A 13,573-nucleotide genomic window follows, 5' to 3' on the forward strand; every position below is an offset into this window, starting at 1 on the left:
CGCTCTATAGCTGGAAGCTCTCTAAGCGGTTTACAATGATTTAGCATATTGCCCCCAACATTCTGGGTACTCATTTTACCAACCTCGGAAGGATGGAAGGCTGAATCAACCTTGAGCCCCTGGTCAGGATCGAACTTGTAACCTTCTGGTTACAGGGTGGAAGTTTTACCACTGCGCCACCAGGGGCGCAGGAGGGAACTACTGAACATCTGGGGGGAAGGTAGGTCCAACTCTGCCTTCTCCCCACCTGCCCTCCCAGCCGCAGTAGAAGGCTGTGTGCACAACCTTAAAATCTAGAAAAGAGTTGGGTACACAAATCCGACTTTTTAGAAAATATTGTCATGGGTGAAATAAAACCACCCAATCTTTAATTATTTCATTTCATTCAGCTAAGGTCTAGAAAAATAATGACCTATTTAACTATAATCTCTTCACCTGAAACTTCATGTTTGTGTTTTGGGATGTTTGCAGATTTTGTAAGGTTAATTAATCCAGGTTAGCTGATCTAAGTTTCCTCTTGTTCCTCAAACATAAGGGTTAGGGAAGGGTTTATACCTACACGAAATAGGTTAATATAAATGTATAAATTTTATAAAGTATAAATTTATAAATGTGTGTTAAAATCAACAATAGATCAAACGTATCCTTTTGGTTTCAATGGGAGTACTTTGTGTCATTTTCCTCATGCCAGTCAGTATTAGGATATTTTTCTTCCAACAACCCATTGTAAAAGTCCAGGATTGAAGAGTGTGTGAGGGGGACTTGAGGCTGTCTCTACCTGGAACATATTGCCCTGCCCAGTCTCCTCTCAAGGAAACCACTGGATTACTTGAGAGGGGGAGGAACAGCACTGTGTTGCTGGCATCCATTCATTGTGCTGCTATTGCTCCTGCTGTGGACAGATGTAAACCATTTGAATCTTTTAGTGATGTACTACTGCCTTTCCAGTTAAGCTGCTTGTTAGAATGCATTTATCCCCTTGCAGCTGGGGTTGGGGGGAAAGAAAGAGACCTCTGTCTACAGTACATTCAAATTAGCAAGCATTTGGGATTAACTTACCCACTCTTCCCAGTTGGCTAACTTTTGAGCCCTTTCTTCAGCTTCTTTTTGCTCCAGTTCAGTCTTCTCCTTAGCTTCTCTAGCAAGACGTTCTTCTGCTTGTTTTCGTTCAAATTCTTCCCTTTCTTCATCAGTCAAGCCATAATTTCGAGGTTCACCAATGGTCTTGATTATTTCTTTCACTATAAGTCTGTTCTCCACATCCTCAAACTTTGAGACATCTTTCAAGCAAGGGGACAGAAGATGAGTAAACTGGCGAATTATGTCACAGGAACATAGTTCATATTTGTTGTCATTAATCATCCTCTTTAATAACTATGCTTTTTCTATATTATTGTTATAACAACAACATTTCTGCTGTAAATCACCTTGAGATATTTTATGAAAGGCAGTAAATAAATGTAATAAATAAAATATTGTCATAACAGAAGGGCCCAATATTCTCACTATAGAAATAACTTATTTGTTTAATTTAAAGCAACCCATTTAAAAAATAAATGGTAGCCAAGGATAAAGTAGACAAGCCATTTCTCAATTAAGATGATGGATACTCCTGTAATATTGTAACCATGTATTTACCCAAATTGAAGACAACTCTGGATTTAAGATGACCCCCTTAAAAAGAGCCTCTGGATGGGGCGGTTTATAAATGTAATAAATAAATAATAAAAAAGGTAGAGATTAAATACAGGTTATACCTTCATTTACTCAAAAGGAATAGGATTCTGAATTTAAGGCGACCTCCTGATTTCCAATATCAAAAAACATGGGGGAAAACTAGACTTGGATTCAGGTAAATACAGTATGTGAGAACCCTGCATGTTTTTTGCTTTATAGAACCCATGACATCACATTTTCATTTATGATCTAGTGGCAAAGAATTCAATCAAATGTACAGTTAAAATATAAGGTTAAACTATCCTAAACACCTAAGGGCAAGCATATTGAACAGTAAGCAATTTCTGCTCATCAGTCTTCTTCATGACAGCATCGACTCTAAGGTGCCATATGAGACAGTAAAAGAAACAGGAACATCTACCAAACTAACAGCCACACTTATTTTACAAAACTGGGTTTTCTAGCTGCATATCTAGACATCAAGGGTTTAGGAGCACAGAAAGAGACCCCTCAGAAAAGCAAGTTGTACAATATATGGCATTGTGGAAAGAAGAAAAGTCTGTAAGAGAAGCTTACATCATATCACCTCATAAGCTAATTAATTAGACAGTACACACTTATAACAGACCTGCCAAATCAGTACACAAAAGTATAGTGTCCTGTCCCACTGTCAAGAACTGGTAGGGTGGGGGAACTTTGGGGAGTGCCAAGGGGGCAACTTGCCCCAACAAGGGGCAAAGGTTAACTGTCTTAAATGCCTTCAGGGCTCAGACTACCCTTCTCAGTCTCTCTCCCCCTTCCTAGATAGCAGAGAGATTTAAAGGGGCAGCCCTCTGGCTTGGAATATAGAGCTCCTCCTCCATTGTCAAGTCCCTCTGGACCTGTTGCTGGAACTACTTTGCAAGCTTGGGGGAGTTCAATGTGCTTGGTCTGGAAGAGGCCAGTTGACTGGAGGGCTCATGCTCAGTGGCTGTTTTCCAGACTAATGCATGCATTGAATAACATTTTGTGCACACAGTGGGGGAGGAGAAATTTTTGCCATTCCCGCTTTCCCTCCGTTAGGAATGTGCACGAAACCACTGCTGGGCGGTTCGGAAGCGGCGGGGGTGGCACTTTAAGGGCGGGAGGAGGATGCACTTACCCCTCCCACTGCTTTCCCTCCGCTGGCGCCATTTTTTCATAAAAAACTTCAGAGCAGCAGCATACCTCCCTGCTGCCCTATTGCCCTCTTTAGCCAGAAGTACCAGGAGCGCATGCGCACGTCACATGCGTGCACGTCAGACAGGCACATGTACGCTTGCGCACCCAGTACTTCTAGCCGAGGAGGGCAACGGGGCAGCAGGGAGGTATGCTGCCACCCCAAAGGTTTTTATGAAAAAAATTATGCTGGTGGGGGGAAAGCGGTGGGAGGGGCAAGTGCCCCCTGCCCCCGCCCTTAAAGCTCCACCCCCGGGGCCTTCAAACTTTGAACCATCCCTGTGTTCGAACCTGTTCAGAGGCCCGTAAAAGAAGGGCTCTGAACAGGTTCGTGCACATCCCTACCCTCCATAGTCCTCTTGTCTCCTGATAATATGTCCCTGAGGGCTGCAGAACCCTCAAGGACATTTTTGGGGGAGGCACAGAGCGTTGCAAAGAGAAGAGAGATATGACAAAAATTGCCTATTCAGTATGCACAGTGTTAGTCTAGATGTCAGCCAGTGTGTGCTAGTTTCAGGGTCTCTGGTAACCCAGCTGGCAGGATCAGGTTTGTGTCTGTTGTCAGGGCTTGGGGCCAGGGGCGTAACAAGGCTGGAGTGGGCCCGGAGACAAAATTTTAAAATGGGCCCCTCGCTGACACACACACACTTCACAATATATAGTCATGTGACTTGCCTCGGGGGGGGGGGCCTCGAGGCGTGGGGCCCCCCAGGCAGCTGTCTCCCCTTGCCTAATAGTAATTACGCCCCTGCTTGGGGCTGAGATTGGGAACCCGTGTTTGGAATTATCACCAGGAGTGGCTCCTCTGGCCTGACTGCTCCCGTCTTCAGTGCTGGATTCTGCACTTTGTTCAGTGTAGGGTTCACAACACATAACCTAAAAGGACCCTCCCCCCATTAAATACATATCATTTAATCCAACAAAATGTACCCTTATTTTCATATTATGTTTTCTTGTAAGTGGTAGGCAGATGGCGTCATAATTTTCATGAAAGGTCTAGCCATCTCATATCACAGGACAGAATTGTGGTTACATGCTGATTATGGAGGTCAAGAATTGGCAAATGTTAAGTTTCCTTTTTTGGAGATTACATGGTCTTTTTTTTCTATCATATTTATATACTGCCTGATATGTGTATCTTTTCCACTTCCATGTGTATTTATCCACTTCTCTCCTGTCTAAATGGAATATGGGTTCAAGAAATTAGACGAAAAATGAAGAATACTTCAAATAATATTTTTTATGGTGAAATAACAATTTTTGATGCGTAATTTGGTATAACATAAAAGTCCAATAAAGCTGATCATTACCTGTCTAGTATTTGGTTCTGCATCTGTGTTGCAGGTTGGTATGGCAATCATGAGGAATACAGTAATCAAGAAATCATCACAAATACTCAGTCTAGCTTCAGCAGCTAAAATAGCTAAATGATACTAAGCTGACACAGTCCATTGTATTAGCTATGTAAAAGGGGGAAACTGAGAAATTAAATGCACTTTCTACTATACCAATAAACTGTGGATGTATTTCTAGTTCATCAAAATAGTTGAGAACTGTTTCATCTTCAGTGTTTAAGTCCCTGAAAAGACTCAGTGCTCTCAAATACCGGTCCTGAGCATAATGAGTTCCAGCAACAACAGATTCAGGGAGATTCATGATTCGGTTTTTCAGGAAATCATCGGAGGCATTCAAGGAAATAATATGGTCTGTAGGGAAAAACAAATTTGAGAAGTAGTGGTGGATCACAGTAATCTGCCTCAGTAAACTGAAAGGGCAGTGTAAGGGCACCTACATTTAGAAGTAAAAGTACAGCATGACTGAAAAGTCCCAAAACCCCTGCTCCCGGCTACAACTTATTCCCCCCTCTTAGAGAGGAGGCATGCCTTCATCTCCTGTTTGTGGGCTTCCCAAAGGCATCTAGTGGGCCACAATGGGAAACAGGATGCTGGATCGATAGGCCTTGAGCCTGACCTAGCATGATTCTTCTTATGTTCTTATGTGAATGGCCCTTCTCCTGATCACTCTTCTCCTCAGCTAAACCTTAAAAATCCAAAGTGGCCCTTGCAGAGACTCTAGGAAGTGACTCAGAATGCGTCTTTTGCTTTTAAAACCAGACACCTCACCTGCCCACACTGTGAAAAAGAGGCTTCTAGTTAAGACATTAAAGAGTTAATTTATGTTTCCCTCCAAAACCTTCTGTTGCACAATGGGGTGCAAAGCCCCTCTGTCTGGGTAAAATGGTTACATTTATGACTGTGAGAAGCACCCAGGGGGCTGGTCTATTAAGAAACCGTCCCTCTCTATTGGTTAATTTTAGAGTCTTGACTCTGGAGAAAGAAAACAGTCTCTTCTGGGCCTGTTCCTGATGATTAAATTTATTTATTTATTTCTCAAATTTGTGAACTGCCCCAAACTTCTGTCTTTGGGTGGTTTACAACATAAAACAAATTAAAATGAAAACCTTAAAACAATTTAAAACCACAGTCAAATTAAAAGGTTTGGGTGAAAAAAAATGAGTCTTTAGGGAATTTTAAGAAGTTGTCAACAATGGGAAGGCTCTCATTTCAGCAGGAAGCATATTCCAGTGTCTCGGGGTAGCATTAAAGAAAGCCTGTCCCTGCGTAGCCACCAGATTTGCTGGTGGCAACTGCAGATGGACCTCTCCAGATAATCTCAATGGGCGGTGGGGTTCATGACGAAAAAGACGTTCTCTTAAATACCCAGGGCCTAAGCTGTTTAGTGCTTTATAGGTTATAAACAGTACCTTGTATTTTTGCCCAGAAACTTATTGGCAGCCAGTATAGCTCTTTAAGTATAGGAGTAATATGGTCTTGCGAGATGACTCAGAGGCCAACCTGACAGCCACATTCTGTACCAACTGCAGTTTCCAGACTATGTACAAAGGCAGCCCCACATAGAGTGCATTGAAGTAAAGTCTGGAGATTATCAACATATGTATCACTGTTCTGAAGTCACTTATCTCATGAAACGAACACAGTTGGCATATCAGCTGAAGCTGATAGAACGCATTCTGGCCACCACCTCAACCTGGGACAGCAGGGAGTGGTTAGGATCGAGAAGCACCCCCAGACTGTGTACCTGTTCCTTCTGGGAAAGTGTGACCCCATCTAGAACTGGCAGATCAAAATATTCTCCTGAGTTCTGACCCCACACAAAAAATCTTGTCTGGATTTGGTCTCAGATTGTTATCTCTCATCTAGCCCATCACTGCCTCCAAGCAAGCATTTAGGGAGGTTATGCCTTCTGATTATGTTGACATGGAGAAACAGATGTGGGTATCATCAGCATACTGCTAGCATCATGCACCAAATCTCCTGATGATCTCTCCCAGTGGTTTCATGTACATGTTAAAAAGCATTGCAGACAATATGACACCATAGAAAAGTTCAGCAGTTTCCAAGGAACACATTCTGGAATCTGCCCAAGAGGTAGGAGCGGAACCACTACAAAGCAGTGCCTCCCACCTGCAACCCCTCAGACGCTCCAGAAGGATACTATGGTCGATAGTATCGAAATTCACTGAGAGATCCAAAACGACCAACAGAGTCACACTCCCTCTGTCAATTCCTAATTGGAGATCATCCATCAGGCAGTCTCCACCCCATAGCCTGCCTGAAAGCCAGTTTGAAATGAATCTAGACAATCAGTTTCCTTCAAGACTGTCTGGAGCTGGGAGGCCACCACCCTCTCAATTACCTTGCCCAACCACAGAAGACATGGGGACAGGCCTGTAGTTGCTTAATTCTGAGGGATCCACTGCAGGCTTCTTCAGAAAAGGTCTGATGATTGCCTCCTTAAGACAGGGAAAGCATTCTGCCCTCCCTCAGAGAAGCTTTTAAAATATCTACCAGGCCCTCTACAACAGCCTCCTGGCCAGATAGTATAAGCCAATGGTCAAGAGAACAGGTGGTAGGCCACACTGTTCCAAGCAGCTTATCCATATCCTCAGGAGTCACAAACTCAAACTGATCCAGCCTAACCACCTAAGGGGAGTTGCTGGACACCTCCGCATCAGACACTGCAGTAATTGTGGGGCGTGAATCTAAGTTGGCCCGGATACAAGAGATTTTATCCACAAAGAACACATTAAAAATGTCACAGCAGGTAACTGATAGTTCCGAATTCCAATTCAAGGGAGGAGGCCCTTTCACAACTCTGAACAACTCAGTTGGATGTGAATTTGCGGATGCAATACGGTCAGAAAAGAATTGCTTCTTTGCCGCACGTATTGCCTGAGCATAGGTTTTTAAATGTGCTCTATGTTGTAATCTGTCCGATTCAAGTAGAGTCTTTCTCCATTTGCACTCCAGTCGTCTACCTTGCCGCTTCAGCCCCCATAGTTCTTCCGTATACCAAGAGGCCAGTTTTGAAACAGGCCAGAGAGGACATTTAGGAGCTATCATTATGAAGGAAAGGTATGTGAATAAGCCTCTAGTCTAAAAATACAGAACTTGGAGTTAGCTGTAACAGCTTTATTTTATTTTTCATGCTTGTACTTTTCCTCTCAACTATTTCCCGTTCCAGTAAAAATGTTCCAGTTGTTAAGTTGCAAGGAGCTGTTGGTGACTAAGCACTCTGAGGTGTTAACACTCCTATAGGCCTGCCACTCAGGCATGTTACTTTCTGGGCACCCGAGTAGGGGCAAGACTAAAAAGGTTTGATTCCCACGAGGCTCCTTCAGACATTAGTCTGAAGGCTTGCCGTTACTGTGAGCTGTGGGGTGAATGGGTAGCAAGTCCCGCCCCATCACTCATCCCCGCTCACAGGTCCGACAGGGCTTGCATGAAGAGAGAAAACACCTCTGTGATTGCTTCCGGACCCGTGATTATGAGGGTGGATCGATCACACCATCACACAGAGGGCTTTTTCCTCTTCAGACAAGTCCCACTGGACCAGTGAGCGACAGGGCACAAGGATGAGTGACACAAGGGGACAGGACTCCCTTCCCCTTTGCCCCACTGCTCACGGGTACGGCAAGCCTTCAGATTAATGTCTGAAGGAGCCTAAGGCGACACAAATCCTCCTAATTGTGTCCTGGAAAAGGGGAAGTTTCAAGGAGGTGGTGGAAGCATATCTGGTTGGAATGACTAAACAGGAAAAGAAGGTGTGGTGGCTTTTAAGGAGCTAAGGTTTGCAGCCTCTCTCTCCCTCTCTCTCACACACACCTCTCTATATGACTGGGGCATATCTAAGTTTAAATACATAGAACAGCCACCAGGACCAGCATCACTGGGCAGTTGTCAAGACCCCAGAGCCTTCAGAAGGGCCCACTGCTGATTTCTGAGAAAACCTCTGTGCCCGTAGTTTTCATGCACTGGTGCTGGAGCAAGTTTCTCCAGGCCCACTCAGGTAGCGGGGGGCCCAGTTTGCCCAAGGCGCAACTACCACTATCACATCTAGTGACAGCAAACTTAACGACAGCAAACTTACCAGGAGTTATTACTTTGTCATAGTGATGCATTTTGCCTCTCATGTCTTCCTCTTCTTCCTCCTCTTCAACTAAAATTTTTAAAAAGTGCAATTAACATACCCCCCTACAAACAATTAGAGTACTATAGATTGCAAAAGATGTTCACATCAGCCAACATATTTTAGCCTGTGTGGACATAACAGTGGCCCTTCCTCCCAGCCACAGTTAGGGTATTAAGAGTGACCCACGCTCCTTCCCTTCCCTTTGCTTTTCTCATCTCTTGTTCATGAACTATCTCCACTTGAAGATCACCTGGAAAGAAAAAAGGCTTTTCTCCCTCTCTCATAATATTAGGATCCAGGGTTATCTTTTGAAAGAAAATGCTGAGAGATTCAGGACAGACAAAAAGATGTACTTCTTTACACAACACATAGTTAAACTATGGGATTCACTGCCACCAGATGTGGTGATGACCACCAATCTGATCTCTTTAAAAAGGGACCAGATATATTCATAGAAGATGGGGCTGTCAATGGCTACTAGCCTTGGTAGCTATATACCATCAAGATCAGAGGTAGCATGCCCCTGAACTCCAGCTGCTAGGGAACACCAGTGGGGAAGAGTAATTGCCCTCTTTTCCCCACTTGCTGGATTCCCCGATGCACCTGGTTGGCCACTGCGTGAGATGAGATGCTGAACTAGATGGGCCTTGGGCCTGATCCAGCTGGGTTTTTTCTTATGTTCTTAAGATGTGATAAGCAGAAATGTGAAATTGAAATCCACTGTTACCTAAATCAGAAATGATCAACTTCTGTATTCTTGGTGGCTGCTATCCAGGGGCTGGAAGACAATTCTGACATGCAACCCACACCATACATGGATAGTCAGGTTTTACAATAAGAACTGCCATCATCTTGCATACCATCTCCAAGGTATGACGCATATGTGTATGAATGGTCTGAGGTCACTGATGGGGTTGGGTTTCTGGAAAGGAGCGTTGGTTTCACTTACCGTGAAGGCTTCTTCTGGTTCTTGTTGCCAGGGTCATCTCATGGGTTATCCCTTTCCACCAGTTCCGAGACAGGACAGATAATCTGATTGGAAAAAACAGATAACGACATGCCCACTCGGGGCTGTTGGGGATAACCCCGCCCCAGTTCTTTCGGTCGAACTGAGCCGTGAGCGATATAGTCATGCATACATGAAAAACAGCCATGTAACATCAAAACTACAGATAACAGGAACAGCTGTACGAACTCATATCTGACAAACAGAAGTATTGACAAAAAGAAGGAACCCAACAAAGGTTTAAGCATATCTAAACAGAAGTATAAGGTATCCCTTCGCAATACCTCCATAGTCAACAGGAACAGGCAGGAAGCGCCTACTGGGTGGGTCGAGATGTCCCTGGCAACAAGAACCAGAAGAAGCCTTCACGGTAAGTGAAACCAACGCTCCTTTCTCGGTTCTTGCTGCCAGGGACATCTCATGGGACATACCACAGCTTTGGCCAACCTGGGCGGGAACACTCCTGCCTATTCCTGTGGAAGGACCCGTTGAAGGACCCTCCTGCCAAAAGCCGCCTGAATGGTGGCGTGAGTATCCATCTTATAGTGCCTGGTAAACGTCGATGGAGCCGACCTGGTGGCAGCCCTGCAAATATCCTGCACTGGTGCGTCAGATGAAAAGGCCGCCGTGGTTGCTGCTGCCCTAGTGGAATGTGCTATGACTTGAGAAGGAGGCGTCATGTGTTGTGCATTGTAAGCCATCATAATGCATTCTCTTATCCAACAGGCAACCGTAGCTGAAGTTGCGGCGGATCCCATAGAACATGAATTACGTGATACAAACATAGCGTCTGTTCTGCGCATAGAGGCAGTCCTTTTAATGTACATTTTCAAACACCTACGCATGTCCACCTTGTGCCAGAGCCTCTCCCTCTCATGTGCTGGGTGAGGACAAAAGGAAGGAAGGTAAACATCCTGGGATTGATGGAAAACAGACAAAACCTTTGGATGAACAAAGGGGTCAGGGATCAGCCGCACAGCCTCTTTCTGAAAGATGCAGAAGGATTTTCCAATTAATAAGGCCCTTATTTCTGAGACTCGTCTGGCCGAGGTTATCGCCACTAGGAAAGCCAATTTATAGGATAGGTTTTTTAGTGGAATGGTTGAAATTGGTTCGAAAGGAGGATGCTGGAGAGCTGTAAGGACTACGTGTAGTTTCCATGATGGAAACCTATGGACGACCGGGGGGGACATCAAGGTAGCCCCCCTGAGAAATCTTTTCAGATGAGGATCGGACTGGGAGGAGGAAAGGGGGCGACTGGAAATGAGTCCTATCAAAGATGTCGCCTGGCGCTTCAAGGTGTTCGGCTTGAGGCCCTTCTCCAGACCCTCCTGCAAAAACTGTAATAAGTGTTTCAAAGTGGCAGTCCTTCTAGGAATGGAGTGACGGGAGGACCATCGCAGGAACGCTCGCCAGGTACTCTGGTAAATACGATTGGTCGACAGTCTATGCAACGCCAACATCGTCCGTAGCACTTCTGGTGAGTAACCGAATCAACCCAGCAATCCCCGTTCAGGCGGTTAGCCTTAACCAAGCTGGATCTGGATAATAGACCGGTCCTTGAAACAGGAGATCGCTGCTGACGGGAAGCTCCCAAGGGGGTTCTGTGGACAGGTGGACCAGTTCCGGAAACCACGGCCGCCTGGGCCAGAACGGTGCGATGAGGAACACTCGGGCCCGCAAGAGGCGGATCTTCCTGAGTACCCTGGCCAGCAGGGGTGTTGGCGGGTACGCAAACAGGAGGCCTCTTGGCCATGGACTTGAAAGCGTCTACCGCTGTCGCTCCCTTGGAGGGAAATCTGGACATGAACAGCTTCAGTTGTGGGTTTTTTTTGGAGATGCAAATAAGTCCATTACCGGAAAGCCCATTCGCCTCGTGATCAGCTGGAATATCTTTGGGTTGAGGCCCCATTCCCCCGAGTGGAGGTCTTCTCTGCTCAGCCAGTCCTTGGTTCAGTCCTTGGTTCAGCCAGTACTTGGTTCAGCTCACCCTTGAGATGATGCACTGAGAGAGACTTGATATTGGCCTCTGACCAGGAGAGGAGTAGCATCGCCTCCTGATGTAAGGAGCCGGAACGTGTGCCCCCTTGTAGGTTCACGTGGGCCTTTGCTGTGGTGTTGTCTGTTCTTATGAGAACATGATGACCCCGAATTGTGGGCTGGAAAGCTTCCAGAGCTAAGCGGATGGCTCTGAGTTCTCTCCAATTTATGCTGTGCTGACTTTCGTCTTTGTCCCAGCGACCTTGGGCAGAGAGATGGAGGCAGTGTGCCCCCCAGCCCCTGTCACTCGCATCCGAGGTCACCACCACCATTGGAGGGTCCAAGAACTCCCTCCCCTGGAACAGGTTGAGTGGGTTTAACCACCAACGCTGTGACTTTCGGATTCGAAGTGGAAGGTACAGCCATAACCTTTTCTTTCTCGCTATGGCCTGCTGATGTGGAAGCAGGAACCACTGCAGGAGGCGCAGGTGAAATCTTGCCCACGGGACCACTTCTATCGTTGCTACCATCAGGCCCAACAGCCTGGACAGGGAAGTAAGGAGGGTTGATGGAGACGACAAGATGGTCTTTATTTCCTTTGTGATGGTGGTGAACCTGTCCCATGGGAGGAAGAGACGATCTTCTACTGTATTTATCACCAGGCCCAAGTGACGAAGATGATGGCTTGGCCGCAGCTGACTTTTTTGATGATTTATGGGGAAGCCGTGATGTTCTAGCTCTGCTATTGTTAACACTAGGTCTTGCTGAGCTTCCTGTAGATTGTTTGATTTCACGAGCAAATCGTCTAAGTATGCGAAAAGTGGACTCCCCGCAAACAGAGGTGCGCCACCAAAGGAGCCAGGACCTTGGTGAAGACCCTGGGCGCGGTGGACAGGCCAAAAGGCAGTGCTGCATACTGATAGTGGAGCCCCGCATACTTGAATCATAGTAGCTTCCTGCTTTCGGGATGAATGGGCACATGTAAATATGCCTCCTTTAGGTCGGTGGATGATAGAAAGTCCAGGTGGAGAAGGGCTTCCAAAATCAACCTTAAGGTCTCCATGAAGAAACGCTGCCTCTTGACTGACTTGTTCAAAAAATTTAGGTCTAAGACCGCCCTTTTTGAACCGTCTTTTTTGGGGACGGTGAATAGAATAGAATAGACACCCCCTCCCTCCTGGGTGGTTGGTACTGGTTCCACCGCTCTGATCTCTATGAGATGCCTGATGGTTTGTAACATCTCTGCATGTTTTTGGTGAGATCGAGATCGGGGAGTGGGGACGAACCTGTGGGGAGAAGGGGCGTCCAACTCTATTCTGTAACCTGCCTTTATCACTGTTAGAACCCAGGAATCTGTTACTGAAGATTCCCAGGCGGAAATAAATTGAGCTAGGCGCCGCCCCCCCCCCCCATTGCACTGTCTGGCAGGGGCTTTTGTTTTGCTTGATTGGGTTGTTGTCTGAAATTACTTGCCCCTCTATAAGGGAAGCGCTGGCGACCCCAAGATCCCCTCTGCTGTCTAGCATCCCTGTACCGGCCCCGAAAAGGCCAGAACCCCCGAAAGGGCTGGAACTGCTGAAAATTTTTCTTAAAGGGGGCCCTTTCTGATTTGCATACAGCTATGGGCATGGTCTTACGCTTATCACTTGACTCAACTAGTACGTCCTTTAGTGCTTCTTCACCGAAAAGCTTAGTGGCGTCATAAGGAACAGCTGTGAGGTTGCTCTATGAGGTGCTATCCACCGCCCAATTTTTTAACCATAAATGGCACCTCCCTAAGACTGACGCTGCGTCCACTCGTGAAGAGTACCTGATGGAATCAAGGGTGGCATCGGCTATAAAAGCCTGTGCCTTTTGTATCTTGATCAGCTGTTGCCTTAGCCTAATGCTGTTAGATGGTGGATCATTTAGTAGACCGTTTAACCAAAGTAAGGAGGCCCTAGCCACCATGGAGGCTGCCGCCGCCACTCTAGTCGCCTAAGTCGAGTTATCATGAGTGCGTTTAAACACTGATTCGGCTTTCTTGTCCGCCGGGTCTTTGGGAGTTACCTCGCCATCCCTTGGCACCAAGGAATTTGATACCAGCTGCGCGATAGGTGATAGGTGCGCAGATAGCTGCGCCATACAGGGCATTTTAAATAACTCTGTGACCTCTTTCTGAAACAAATAAAAGTGGTTAGAAATAGCTAGAGGCTTCCTATTTGCTGCGGGAAGCTGCCA

The 13,573-nt window shown here is 46.1% G+C and overlaps 1 protein-coding gene across 2 annotated transcripts in view; it reads right to left on the reverse strand.

Annotated features, from left to right (window-relative positions):
- AK7 (adenylate kinase 7) overlaps window positions 1-13,573 on the reverse strand; it is a 62,377-nt gene that overhangs the window by 1,677 nt on the left and 47,127 nt on the right. The window contains exons 14-16 of one of the 2 annotated variants that reach the window (XM_053284569.1): window positions 8,326-8,394; window positions 4,383-4,580; window positions 1,060-1,280 (exon numbers count right to left, since the gene is read on the reverse strand). In XM_053284569.1, the coding sequence (XP_053140544.1) occupies window positions 1,060-1,280; window positions 4,383-4,580; window positions 8,326-8,394 (488 nt within the window). The remainder of the gene's footprint in view (window positions 1-1,059; window positions 1,281-4,382; window positions 4,581-8,325; window positions 8,395-13,573) is intronic. The other variant, XM_053284570.1, reaches the window with a different exon arrangement.

This window comes from Hemicordylus capensis, chromosome 1 (assembly GCF_027244095.1).
Source record: "Hemicordylus capensis ecotype Gifberg chromosome 1, rHemCap1.1.pri, whole genome shotgun sequence".
Taxonomy (NCBI): domain Eukaryota; kingdom Metazoa; phylum Chordata; class Lepidosauria; order Squamata; family Cordylidae; genus Hemicordylus; species Hemicordylus capensis.